The sequence below is a fragment of the Entamoeba histolytica genome, genomic scaffold, assembly GCF_000208925.1.
Source record: "Entamoeba histolytica HM-1:IMSS scf_1104750517063 genomic scaffold, whole genome shotgun sequence".
NCBI lineage: Eukaryota > Evosea > Mastigamoebida > Endamoebidae > Entamoeba > Entamoeba histolytica.
The window spans coordinates 42,787-55,617 of record NW_001914864.1 but is presented as its reverse complement, the minus strand read 5'-3'; the positions used below and the strand labels follow the sequence as shown (position 1 = coordinate 55,617).

The 12,831-nt window shown below is 25.2% G+C and overlaps 7 protein-coding genes across 7 annotated transcripts; 1 reads left to right on the top strand and 6 right to left on the bottom strand.

Moving 5' to 3' along the window:
* Positions 1-183: 183 nt before the first annotated feature.
* On the bottom strand, positions 184-893 carry EHI_050520 (uncharacterized protein; the record flags this gene model as incomplete). The annotated part of the gene is made up of 1 exon (XM_651515.2): positions 184-893. The coding sequence occupies one exon, from the start codon at positions 891-893 to the stop codon at positions 222-224; it is 672 nt and encodes a 223-aa protein (XP_656607.1). The 3' UTR covers positions 184-221.
* A 283-nt stretch (positions 894-1,176) lies between these two features.
* Positions 1,177-2,250, top strand: EHI_050510 (uncharacterized protein; the record flags this gene model as incomplete). Its single annotated transcript, XM_651480.1, has 1 exon — positions 1,177-2,250. The coding sequence occupies one exon, from the start codon at positions 1,177-1,179 to the stop codon at positions 2,248-2,250; it is 1,074 nt and encodes a 357-aa protein (XP_656572.1).
* A 108-nt stretch (positions 2,251-2,358) lies between these two features.
* EHI_050500 (uncharacterized protein) lies at positions 2,359-3,315 on the bottom strand (the record flags this gene model as incomplete). Its single annotated transcript, XM_651481.1, has 1 exon — positions 2,359-3,315. The coding sequence occupies one exon, from the start codon at positions 3,313-3,315 to the stop codon at positions 2,359-2,361; it is 957 nt and encodes a 318-aa protein (XP_656573.1).
* A 1,747-nt stretch (positions 3,316-5,062) lies between these two features.
* On the bottom strand, positions 5,063-5,635 carry EHI_050490 (uncharacterized protein; the record flags this gene model as incomplete). The annotated part of the gene is made up of 1 exon (XM_646245.1): positions 5,063-5,635. One exon carries the CDS (start codon positions 5,633-5,635, stop codon positions 5,063-5,065), a length of 573 nt encoding a protein of 190 aa, XP_651337.1.
* Positions 5,636-5,755: 120 nt separating this feature from the next.
* Positions 5,756-10,936, bottom strand: EHI_050480 (tyrosine kinase, putative; the record flags this gene model as incomplete). The annotated part of the gene is made up of 1 exon (XM_651483.1): positions 5,756-10,936. One exon carries the CDS (start codon positions 10,934-10,936, stop codon positions 5,756-5,758), a length of 5,181 nt encoding a protein of 1,726 aa, XP_656575.1.
* A 99-nt stretch (positions 10,937-11,035) lies between these two features.
* EHI_050470 (uncharacterized protein) lies at positions 11,036-11,797 on the bottom strand (the record flags this gene model as incomplete). The annotated part of the gene is made up of 1 exon (XM_651484.1): positions 11,036-11,797. One exon carries the CDS (start codon positions 11,795-11,797, stop codon positions 11,036-11,038), a length of 762 nt encoding a protein of 253 aa, XP_656576.1.
* A 311-nt stretch (positions 11,798-12,108) lies between these two features.
* On the bottom strand, positions 12,109-12,773 carry EHI_050460 (uncharacterized protein; the record flags this gene model as incomplete). The annotated part of the gene is made up of 2 exons (XM_648442.2): positions 12,109-12,276; positions 12,420-12,773. The coding sequence occupies 2 exons, from the start codon at positions 12,771-12,773 to the stop codon at positions 12,109-12,111; spliced, it is 522 nt and encodes a 173-aa protein (XP_653534.1).
* Positions 12,774-12,831: the final 58 nt, after the last annotated feature.

Genomic DNA, 12,831 nt, shown 5'->3' with positions numbered 1-12,831 from the left:
AAAAACAAATAAATAAATTGAATATAACATACAATTTTAAATACAAAAATTTCTAAAAAAAAAATGTATAAGTATAAGACAATAAATACCAGGAATAATAATCATAAAATAAGATTAGAAGAATAATAAAAAATTTCAACTTTATTATTTAAATTTATTCAAAACAGAAACAAATAACAACAGTGGTACAAAAAGAATATTCCGATCGAAAATGAATTATTTTAGAAGACAAAAGCAAGCAATACGAGAGCAAAAAGAGCAAAAGTAGAAATAGCACCATTCTTACAAATTTGGTAACATGCAGGACAAGTAGAATTTCTACATTGTTTAACAGTTTGTTGCATTTGAGGAATATCCGCATAAACACAATGGTTACTATCATAACACTCAACTTTCTTTGCAAGTGCACGACAAATATCATCAGAAGTAGGATATTTATTTAAAGCAATTTCTTGTTGATATACTAAATCACATCTTCTTAATTGAGTATCACCACATTTTGGAGTAATAAAGTTACAATATTTACATCCTAATGTGTTACAAACTTCATCAAGTGATTTAAGAAATTCAGTTCCACAACTAAATGAATTCATAATACGATCAGCAAAATCTTCAAAACATGTGCATGGATTATCATAAGTATAAACAGGAGCTGTATCAGATGGAGAAAATCCAGTTGGTGCTGTACATTTATCATAAGTAGCATTAGGAAGTCTAACAATCTTGAACCAATTTGGATCTGTTGGCATTGCTTCTTGTGGAACATGTTTAATACATTCATCTAACCAACTCCATTCATTTTGGAATACATCACATTTTCCATTTACTTCACAACATCCACAACCACTATAGTCGGCATTAACAATAACAATAAGGGCAATCAAAGCAAACATTAGTTTTCTGATTACTTTTTTCTAGTTCCACCTTTAAATAGTATTTTTACCTTATCCTTTCGTTTCAAAAAGTTGCCCTTTTTTGATTTAAACAAAAGATTTTTCTTATTTCCTTAGAATTTTCATAGTTTTCAAGTTCTTTTCCTGGTTATTTTTTGTTTTTTCATTTTTAAAATAATAAAACAAGTTATTGAAAAAAAGTAAAAATAGTTATAAACATTTTAAAAAAAATAAAAAGAACTAAAAAATAAAAAATTGAAAAATCATAATTTTAAAAGAAAAAATGAAATACTTAATTTTCGTTTTTGCATTGTTTTTAGTTTATTCAGAAGCTGTGATCACATTCCCACACGTGATATCCGCAATAGAAATTCAAGTTGGAGAAATGAGACAAAAAGTATTACAACTTGAAGAAGATGAACGACAATTACAAACTGCTCTTGATGCAAAAATTAAAGAAACAAACCAATTAAATGCAGTCAATCCTCAATTAACTAATATAATTAATAAATTAAAAGAAGTAATTGTTATGAACCATAAAGAAAAAGAAAAGGTATTAACTGAAGCACGAAGTTTATTAGCTGGAATTCCAGAAATAGAACAGTCTCAAATTATTAGAAAATTACACATGGAAAGATGGATTCAAGTATATACTTATCTTGTTCCTCATATGAAAAAAGAAATTCCAATTAATAGAGATGATAATCGATTTAATGTTACTTTAAGAATCGCTTTAACTTCAGGAGATAGTTATAATCCAACAATTGAAAAGTATAAGAAAAGTGCTGACTTTTCAAAAACTATGATTGAAATCTATCAAAAAATGATTAATGAACAATTGGTTCAATGGAACAACGCCATTACTGTTTATTCTACTGAAGGAAAATGTCCATTAGATATTCAAGCATTTACTTCATTATATAACAACTTAATTGAAAAACTTCAAAAATCTGCTCTTTCTGAAGCTCAAAATGTAGTAAAACAAATTAGATATATGAAAGTTGAAATGAAAAAGAGATATACTATTATTGCAAAGAACCTTAAAAAAATGCTTCCAAATAAATTATTTGAAGATGAAGAATTAGACGTAGTAAGAAATTTACTTAATGAAACTGTTACTACAATTAAGACTATCGATGAAGAAATGAAAGATAATAGTATTGTTGACCAAGTTAATGAGAAAGTACCTCTTATTAAAGCAGACATTCAAAAGGCTATTACAGCAAGTGGAGAATTATATCATTCTTCTGCTTGCAAAACATATCTTGAAAGACTTTCTAATCCATTACCTAAAATTCAAAAAGATTTTAAGAAATTAGCTTATTTAGAATTTGTTGCTAAAAAGAACAAGTTATAAGAGTAAAGAAAAAATGCGTTTTTTTAATGATATTTAATGTTTTATTATTAGTCAACCTTCTAAATAATTACAAATTAAAAAACAAAAAATTAAGTCAAATGAATTTAATTATTTTCCAGTAACTTTCTGATTAAATAAAATATTCTTTAAATCTAAAGATTTAATACCTCGTTCATAAATCATTTGGATTTCTTTTGCATCATCTAAAATAGCACCACAAGCATCTACAACATTACTTTTATTATTTTTTAATTCCGCAGTAAATTTATCATATAAGTCAATAATTTTTTCATCCATAACATCTCGTGAAGAAATAATAGCTGTTGCAGCAAGAGTGTTAATCCAATATTCATGCCATAATAAACGAAGTACTTGGTCATCTAATTTTGTTTTAAATAATTCAACTTTAATAGAATAATATGAATCATAATACGACCCAAAATCTGCTATTTTCTCACTTGGAAGTACTTTTTTCATTTCAGCTTTTTGTTGTGGTTTAAATCCTTCTGGGAATGTTCTAAATGCACCAATTTCTATTTTACCATTTGTAGATGTTGTGACAGGATCTACAACTATAGCAATCCATGGATCGTTAATGCTTTGGTGTAATTTTTCTGTAGCAACATCAATACCAGATAACCAACATTTATAACTTGGATGTGAGTGATACCATCCACAAAAAGGTTCTTTAAATCCAGTACTATTTTTGTACTCTCCATATTGTAACATATAAGCATCACAATCAGCAGATGCATTAACTCTTGTTTCAGTTCCTTCAACTGGAAGACTAACTACATCAGTAATCACAAATGAATCCCCTTTTGTTTGTCCAATAAGAATACCCATAATCTCTAATGGCTCTCCTTGTTTTGCGTGCATTACCATTTTTAATAATGCCACTGAACTAACATAACATTTTTTGAAATAATATGGATCTTTCTTCCATGGTCTATCTTTAAAAATTTGTTCTCGTTCAGAATCATTCCATTCTAATAACTTATCTTCTTCAATGTATTTTACTCCATTTACTTTTTCCCATTCTTTATATGCAGCTTCTTCTCCCATGAAATATGTTTTAAAAAATTTTTAGTTCTGCTATTTTAATCCTCAATGTTTTTTTCTTTTTTGTTTTTTTTTCATACCTCAAAACTTTTTTAGTTTTTATTATTTTTATTCTTTGTATTATTCTATTTATGTAATATATGACATTTTTTTAATATTTATTATTGTTTTTTTCTTTTCTCTGGCGGTTGCTTAATTTCAATTTAAATCAGCAGTTGTTTTATTGTTAATTATTTTAATAAGTATTATTGAAGTAATTTTGAGAATATTATCGCATTGATTAGTAAAAACAATTTGAATATGAGAAATTATATTATTTTGTGAGCATTTAATATTCATCAATTTAAGGTATTTCTTTAGTCCAAAAACTAATCATTAGAAAGTGATTTGTTTAGTCAAATCTCTAATTAGAAATATAACATTTAATAGTTTGATTCATTTAATAATGTCTTATTGTGTATTATTGGAAGTATAACTTTAAACTACACAAACTGTTAGAAAAGAATATAGTAAGTATAACACATTATTTTAATGAATTTTTTAGATCAACACCATCAAAACACTATAGTCAAGGTCATGTTTTAACAATTATGTTATTATGTAAAATTTCATTTGAACAATTATGACGGTTTTAAGTTATAAGTCAATACAATAAAAGTTACTTCTTTTTATACATTAATGAGTATACATTAATAACATTTACTAATGTGTGATTCATATTGTATTGTTCAAGTCATTAGTTGTTGTATTAAATTAAATGATTTTAATTATAAAATATAATTGTAATGAGTATCATAAACTATAACAATAAGACACCATGAATTATTCATTTTTGAGTAACCCTTCTTCTGTTTCATTAGTCTGTTGTGGTAATAGGTTTTCTTTATTAGTTAACTCACCAATTGGTATCATGTCTTCGAGCATTTCCCATTTATCATCTGTTTGGTCACTTAAAGGAAGGTATTGGTTGGTGTTGAGCGTTGTTTCCATTTACGTATGAAATAACAGAGATTCATTTTTGAGTAAGAAATAAATTTGTTTCAAGGTATTGTTTTTGATTATATTTCCTATACTAATAAACACATATAGTCAGTGAGTATTTCTTATTCCTTCAACAAAAAGTGCAAGTTGGTAAAATAAAAATGTTGTATTTCAAATGAGAAATTATATTCAACCAATACCCAACACGTCAATAGCTGATGTACTGATTTTAGTTTACTCAATAATGAAAGAAAGTAGTATTTAGTTAAATATGATGAATGGATATAACAATAAGGAAATATGTGTTTTTGATGATTGAACAAAAACATACTTGAAACAAAAATGTATTACTATTTTGTTATTTCATAACCACAATAGTTTATGATAATAATTGAAAAAGCAGATGAAAAGTAATTGTTTTTGTTGATTACGTGTTGTTAAAAAAAATAAAATAAAAAGTTAATAAACATACAATTAAGTTATAAAACATTTTAATTGGATAAATTACATATTTTCTTTGGAACTAAAAATAACATAGAGTAATGAGTTATTAGAATAATTATCATTTGATAGTTTGAAAAAAAAATGTAATGAATAGTAATTGAATGAAGAAGAAATAACTTCTTGTTTTTTTTTTGTTTTTACAAAATTTTTAGATTTTGAAAATTTATTGAATTGAACTTTTTTTGAAGAGGAGTGAAACATAGTAAAATATTACAATTAAGTATTGTTAAAAATCATACAAGTAAAACAATATTTAAGTCGCACTTTATTTATTTAACAAATCACATATGATAGGATCACCTTTAGTAATGTCTACCGTTGGATTATTTTTTAATTGACTAGTCAAATAATTATTAATTGAAGAGCCTATTGTTTTAATTGCATTTATATCATATTGTAGTATATTATTACAATAAATACCTATACTAACTTCACCTGAAATACTTCCATCCTTTCTATAAAATAATGAATACGTATAACGATAACCTTTTTCAAATAAGAAGTCTTCAAGGAGTTGAATCGACACATTCAATCTATTTTTCTTAACATGAGATGCTGCTATTGCTTTTTCAATGTTATTGTTTGTTTCCAAAACAAATATATGATGTATTTTGTCTTCAATCAATTTCCAAACTAAAATAGTATCTAATTGTGAAAAAGTTATTTTTGAAACACAAAGAAATGGTAATGTTACTGTTGATTTAACTGACCTTCGTTTTAGTTCTATTGTTGCATATTTATTAAGTAATGCAAGATAGATGGATTGTAATGATATTAGATAATTGACTTTATCTTTATATTTGCGAAAGTCCTTAACACTATGTTTGTGCCGATTCATTCAATTACTCTTGAAACTGTTTTTGAGTTACTTTTTTCTTCATACACAAAAATTATATTTTTATAAGCGTCATTTTTTTAAAAAAAAAGTATAAAATAATAATAAATAAGTACATATTATTCATACATTTGTTAATAATTCGATCAATGTTGTAATATCTAATCGTTGTTGAGGGTTATTATTCCAACACTTAGAAATAATTAAAAAGATGTTATCTTCCATACCTTCAGGTTTCTCAAGTCTTTTTCCTGACACAACAAATTCAGCTATTTGCCATGGATATTCAAACAATCCATCCCAATTATCGTAAGCTCCTCCCCATTTCATAGTCTCGTACATTGTTATTGCAAAAGCATAAATATCAGCTGGTTTTTTATATTTTTGAAGTAATAATATTTCTGGTGCCATAAATGCTGGACTACCAACTCCTGTGGTAAAAGTCATATTTGTTTGGAGCATATTTATATTTCTTGCACTTCCAAAGTCAGTTAATTTAGCACATACTGATACATTATTTGTATCAAGAGACATAATAAGGATATTTTCTGGTTTAATGTCACGATGAAGAATACCATTATTATGAAGATATTGAATGCCTTTAGCAGCGTCTATAATAAATTTGATTCTTGATTGTTTATTAATTTGTGTATTAAGATTTTTCTTAATAATCAAATTTCTTAAAGAACCAAATGGTGCATATTCCATGATAATACTTTTATTGAAATCAAAACATAATGCCCCATAAAAATGAACAATATAATCACATCTTATTTTATATAACATTTCAACTTCTTTTGTAAAGTCTGTGTTAAGTGATTTTTCTGTATTAAATGAAAATTCTTTTAATCTTTTTATTGCAACAGGAATTCCTTTATAACTTCCTTTGCTAATAACTCCAAATCTCCCTTCTCCAATAATTTTTTGTTCAATGACATCAGCAATATCAAGTTTTGGTGAAAGTTCTGTTTGAGCTTTAATTGGTAATGTATAGATTAATCTCTTTTTATTTAGACTATCTACTTCATACAATGAGATTGTATCATTAATCAAACAAGTACAATAAGGAAGAAGTGATACTTTAACATGACAACATTTATTTGGTTTTAGATTAACACATTCGGGATATATTGTCATTTGGTACTTATAATCATTAATGAAAGGACAATTAATGATAACTTCTTTTTTAGAGTTAGATATATTTCCAATATAAAATGAAGCATAATTTATTGTGTCAACACTTAATAAATTATCAAGAGTTTTAAATTGAATTGATTCAGTTGATATCATAATGTCTGATGTTGCATGAACATTCATTTGAATCTTTAGTTTCTTTATATTCATTATAATAGACTTTTGTTTTAGAAAAACATTGTAAATAAATACTTTAGTAACAACACAAACAATACTAACTATTATAATTAGTATGAGTATTGCTGTGATAATTTCTAATAAAACAATCCACCAAACAACATTAGGTATACAACTTTCTTTATTTTCATTCAATTTATATCTAAATGAACAATGAGAGCATTTAGAGTTTTCAGTTTTGATACAATGATCTACAAAACTCATTGAGACACAACTAAGTGTCAAAGAGTTTAAAATGTAATTATTTTCACATACTTGACAATTTTCAATATTCTTGCATTTCTTACAATGATTACCACATTTAAAACATTCATTAAAAACAAGATAATATCCATCTTCACAACTATCACATCCTTTAGAAGTAATATTACTTTTACATCCATGAATTTCATTTCTAAATTTACATTCATTATTTTGATTCTTATACATTGTATCATTACATTCAATACAACTTTGATCATCTGTACATGTATTACATTCTTCTTTACATGGAAAACATCCAAAATCATAAATATAGTATTTATCATGACATTTTACACACTTTCCAGTTGCTGTATATAATTTACAACTTTCTTGCATTTCTATATTATCTCTGCATTGATGATCATCAATAAAATATCCTTCTTTACAACTTAGACAATATGTTGAAGTATTAGTACATGTCAAACATCTTTCATCACAAGTAATACATAACCCTTCTTGTAAAAAATATCCATCATCACATCTTTGACATCCAAATTTGCTTTGAACTTGACAATGATTTACTTTATTTTTACAATTTAGTGTTTGAGTTGTGTAAAGATATTGTCCATAAGAATATTTACATTCTAAACACTTTCCATTAATCATTTTCTCACATTCATCTTGAGTGTGAACACATACCCCTTGAACCAAAGAAAATCCATCATCACATTTAATAATTCCATCTTTTTCTACTACCCCATTAATTACAGAAACGCAACTTCCTTTTTCATTCAGTAATGAGCCATATCCACATTTTAATATTCTATTATTTTCACATATTTCACTTTTAGAATTACTAGAAGTACAATTCTCACAAATATTCTTATTAAGAAAATGTGTAGTTGAACATGAAACAATTGTAGTTGCTGATTTATATTCTGTACCTTCTTTTTTAATACATTGATTATTCTCTAAAATTCCATCAAATGAATCTTCACAACGATAACATTTTCCTTCATAACAATCAGCACAATATTCACATTCACATTTAGAACATTGTCCATTTGTAACACCACCAAAAGAACAATAAGAACAATGATTATTAGTAAATTTCAAACATATAGAAGAATTTACAAACACACATTTACTATCTTTTAATTGATAATTATCATTACATAATAAACAATCTGAAGAAGTGCAATATTTACAATGATCAATAGTACATTGTTTACATCCATTAGATTCATAATAATAACCAGAATCACATTGAATAATTTTCTTTCTAAGACAATTAAATTGATCATTTTCATAAATACCAAAGTCACATAATTCATTTGTATTTTGATCTATCATTCCATTGTATGTTTTAATAATTATAGGAACAGAACCTTGAATATTGTAATTTTTAAGAATATTAAAATTATCTTTATAATATAGAATAACTCCAATTTCACTTTTAATTTCAATTGTTTGGTCATTCCATTTAAATAATGAACTTGGAAGTTCATGTTTTCTTGTTAATTTAAGGTTATTATCATCTGAAGAACAATCAACTTGATATTTAAAAAGATCTCCATCTATTGAAACAACTCCATTTTTACCTATTACTTCACAAAGTGGATATATAGTGATTTTATTTGGAAAGGTAACACTGCCAATAAATCCATGAATTGTTTGTTGATAGAAATTAGAATTCATAATAAGATTTACTTTTCTATCTATAAAATTAGCATTAACATCACCACCATTTATAATAACTTTATCATTTAAAGAAGAAATATAACAATTATTACCAGAACATGGACAATATTTTTGAGTGAATGAATATTTTAAATTCTTTGATGTAAGATAATTTTTGTTATATTCATTCATCCACTCAGTTCCATTCATAATACATTTCATTGTAATATCCATATTATTAGGACAATACCTAAGTATTTTACCATTAGATAAAAGCACAGTATGTGGGTTTTTATTCTTTTGAAATCCTTTATATTCATCAAATATAAGATTAGTACATTCTTCATATTCATTTAATATAATAATATCATTTCCAAGATATACTTCAGTTTCTGTTTTCTCAAATACAACAGTTTCTTCAATTGTTCTTGTTATATTAATTATACAAGAACCACTAAGTGAAATTGAATAACATTCTTCTTTACAATCAAAACTACTTTGTATTTGTATCTTTTTTGAGGTATTAAAATGAAGATGTGTTGTGTCTGTCATACTAAATCTCTCACAAGAGAAAAAAGAATCTTCTTGGAGATACCATGAACTAGAATCAATCATATTAATAAAACTAGTAGAAAGTACATATGACTTAAAATTTTGAAAGAAATTACTTGAACCTTCCAGTAATATAGAGTTTGCAATAATCCAACATTCTCCATTTAAAATAATTGTAGAATGTTTAGTAGCTACCAATGTATGAAGTGTTAACATTCCATTGTCAAATAATATAATATTTGAATAATCATACGTATTGATTTGTTTAACTTCAATGAAATAATTATCATAAAAATGCATAGTTGAATGGTTATGTAAAGTAAGATTGTCTAATGACATTTGAGATAATCCATATAACCAAAACATTGAGTTTTCATACATATCAATAGTGAAAGGATCATCATAAAGAGAAGAAATCACAACATTGTCAGAAATAAAAAATAAAGAGATATTAAATTGTTGAATAGACCCAATATATCCAGAGGTATTATTTTGTAATTGAGTTTTAGAAGAATTAAAGAGAAAGAAATGAATACCAGAAGAAGGAGAATCATTATTCAATTGAGTTGTTCCAGAGAAAACAATTTGACTTTTGTCGTACAATTGAATTGTTTTTAAATTAATATCACAATCATTTACAATCAGTTGAGAGTCTCCAAATAATATAACTGATTCAATATCTGATAAAATACCATTATTTATTGTTAAAATTGATTTTCCACTTAAGACAAGTTGTTGTGTTTTTGAAATAATGCTATAAGTATCACTAGAAAGAATTGATTGATTAAACAAATGAAGAAAAGTTAATTGGAAGGATGATTCTTCCAATATAATTTGACTAGAATCTTTAAGTGTAATTTCTGAAGTAATAAAAGTGGATTGATGAATTTGTAAAGATGAATCATTAAAAAGAGTTAGTGAAATAGAATTTACAGAACACTTTGTCAAATCAAGTATACTTGAACCTAAAACATTCATTTGTAGAATTGAAATAGAAGTATCCAAAAAAGTTAAAGAACAATGTTCTTGAATGATAAAAAATGCATGAGTTATTGAAGTAATTTTTGTATTAAGAAATGACACATATGAATTATAAATGATAAAATGTCCACCTTCATTAAGAATAATGTTTAGATTATTCATATTAAAAAGTATAGAATTTACTATAATTGAACCATTAATTGATAATATTACATTTGACCCAAGTTGTAATAGTTGATTATTAGATATATATAATGTTCCTTGTATTGTTACAAATGAAGCATCTTTAATTGAAATAGAAGAAATATATTGAAATGCGCCATCTTCAATAATAAGTGTAGATGAATTTCCTAAATTGATTGGAGGTAAATTTTTTGTGTCATTCAAACATAAAACATCAATAGTAAAAGTTGAGTTATCAATAGAAATCAAAGTACAATCAGACAATTGATTAAATTCATCACAAGTCATAACAGTACAAATTCTACTCGACGTTTTGTAAAACAAAAAGAATAGAAGAATAAATGGAACAAACATTTGAAAATAATAAGTTAAAAACTAAAAGAAAAATAACGTCAATAATTAAGCTGTTAAAAAGAAGAAATAGAAAGAAAGGAATTAATAAAAATAAGTAAATTATAATATGTGATAATAAGAAGAATGAACAGGAAGAAATACACTAAGAGAAGAATCTACTGATGAAGCTGATGTTAATTCAGAGGAGTTATTTGATTGAAAAGAACAAATATCACATTGACCATTTTCAAGACCATGTTCACATTCATTATTTATTACTTTTGTACAATGACAATGATTTAAATCATTACAAGTAGGATGTTGAAAGAAAAATCCCATAGAACGAAGAGATGATAAAAAAGAAAAAGAATGTGATGGTAATAAAATAAGTGAAGATTCACTTTGACGATTATTTCCACTTAATAAATTCTTTAAAGAATCCAATAATTGAATTCCTAAAAGATCAATTAAACTTGATTCTATTAAAACACCATTCCATTGTATAGATTTAATTTTCTTCATAACAACTGTATATTTAGCACTTCTTGTTCCTCTAAATTCAAAATGTACTTTATGTTTTAAACATTCTTCAATCATCCAATTCATTGTTAATGCATCATAATTTCTTTTATAATAATTTTCATTTCCTTCTTTACAACCATCAATAACATATTTCTTAAATGTTGTGTTAATTCTTCTTCCTTTTTCTTCAATATAAATATCATGAACTTTAACTAATTGAGTTTCATATTTACTCTTTTTATAAAACTTTTCTAATTCTAAATTATAATTTAATTCATTTAATATTGAAAATAAAACCATTTCTAAATGAACTTCTTGTTTTTTTGAATCAATTTTTGATTGACAAATACTCTTCTTCATAACACTTTAATTTCAACTGATTCAATAAAAGATATTCTTCTTTGACTATTCAAAAAGGGGAACGTTTTATATTTTTTCCTATTTTTTGTTTCTTTATTTTCTTGTTTTTATTTTGTGTTTTATATTCTTAAATTGTGTTATTTGGAATGAGTCTAAAAAGATTCCTTCGGTTTCAAAACTTTTGAATGACAACGAATTTCAAGTCAATTATTTAAAATTCTGTATTTTAAACTTAAAGAATTTACAAAACAAAAGAAACAAATTGGTTGTATATATATATCTCTCTCTCCTTTTCATTGATATGACTTTCCTTAGGATTTTGAATTTTGGTTAATTATTGTATTAATTTGAGCATCAATGTTTTCAACTGTAACTGTAGATTTAGTGTCATATAAAAATTTCATCATTTTTAATACTCGTTTATTAAGAAATGTTGAAATTGGATCAAAAACACCTTCTTTAATTTGTTTAGAAATTGCCTTTAATTAATTAGTTTTGTTTTTATCTTGTCATTAAATGATATAAACCTTTGAAAATCCAACAAAAAGTCGTTGAACACTTATCTATCTTAAAGACTTATTGTTTATTAAATCCTCTTTAAAAAAGAAAGAAAACAACAAACATGATATGATGATCTTGTATTATTAATTTTATCTCGTAATTGGGTCGATGTTTTTTTAATTCCTAAATCATTCAGTAAATCATTAGAACATTGGATATGAAATTGTTTTAATGGTTGTGTTCTTCTATCTTTTAATTGCCATTTTCTATATTTGAGCATAATATATAAAGTTGCAAGATCGCTCCAATCACGAGAAGATCTTGGGACTTCTTTTGTAACGTCAGAGTCAGAAGAATTTGAGACAGTAGTATCCCAAATAATACAATAAAGATCTTTTTTGACTGGAGTAAAAACAGACCTATTTGTAAGTATAAGTTTTGGTTTAAAACAAGAAGAATCAAACAGAGTAGTCATAAAGTAACAAGATTTTTAATGAGATTTTGAGATTGTTGTTAGTATTAAATCATAATTA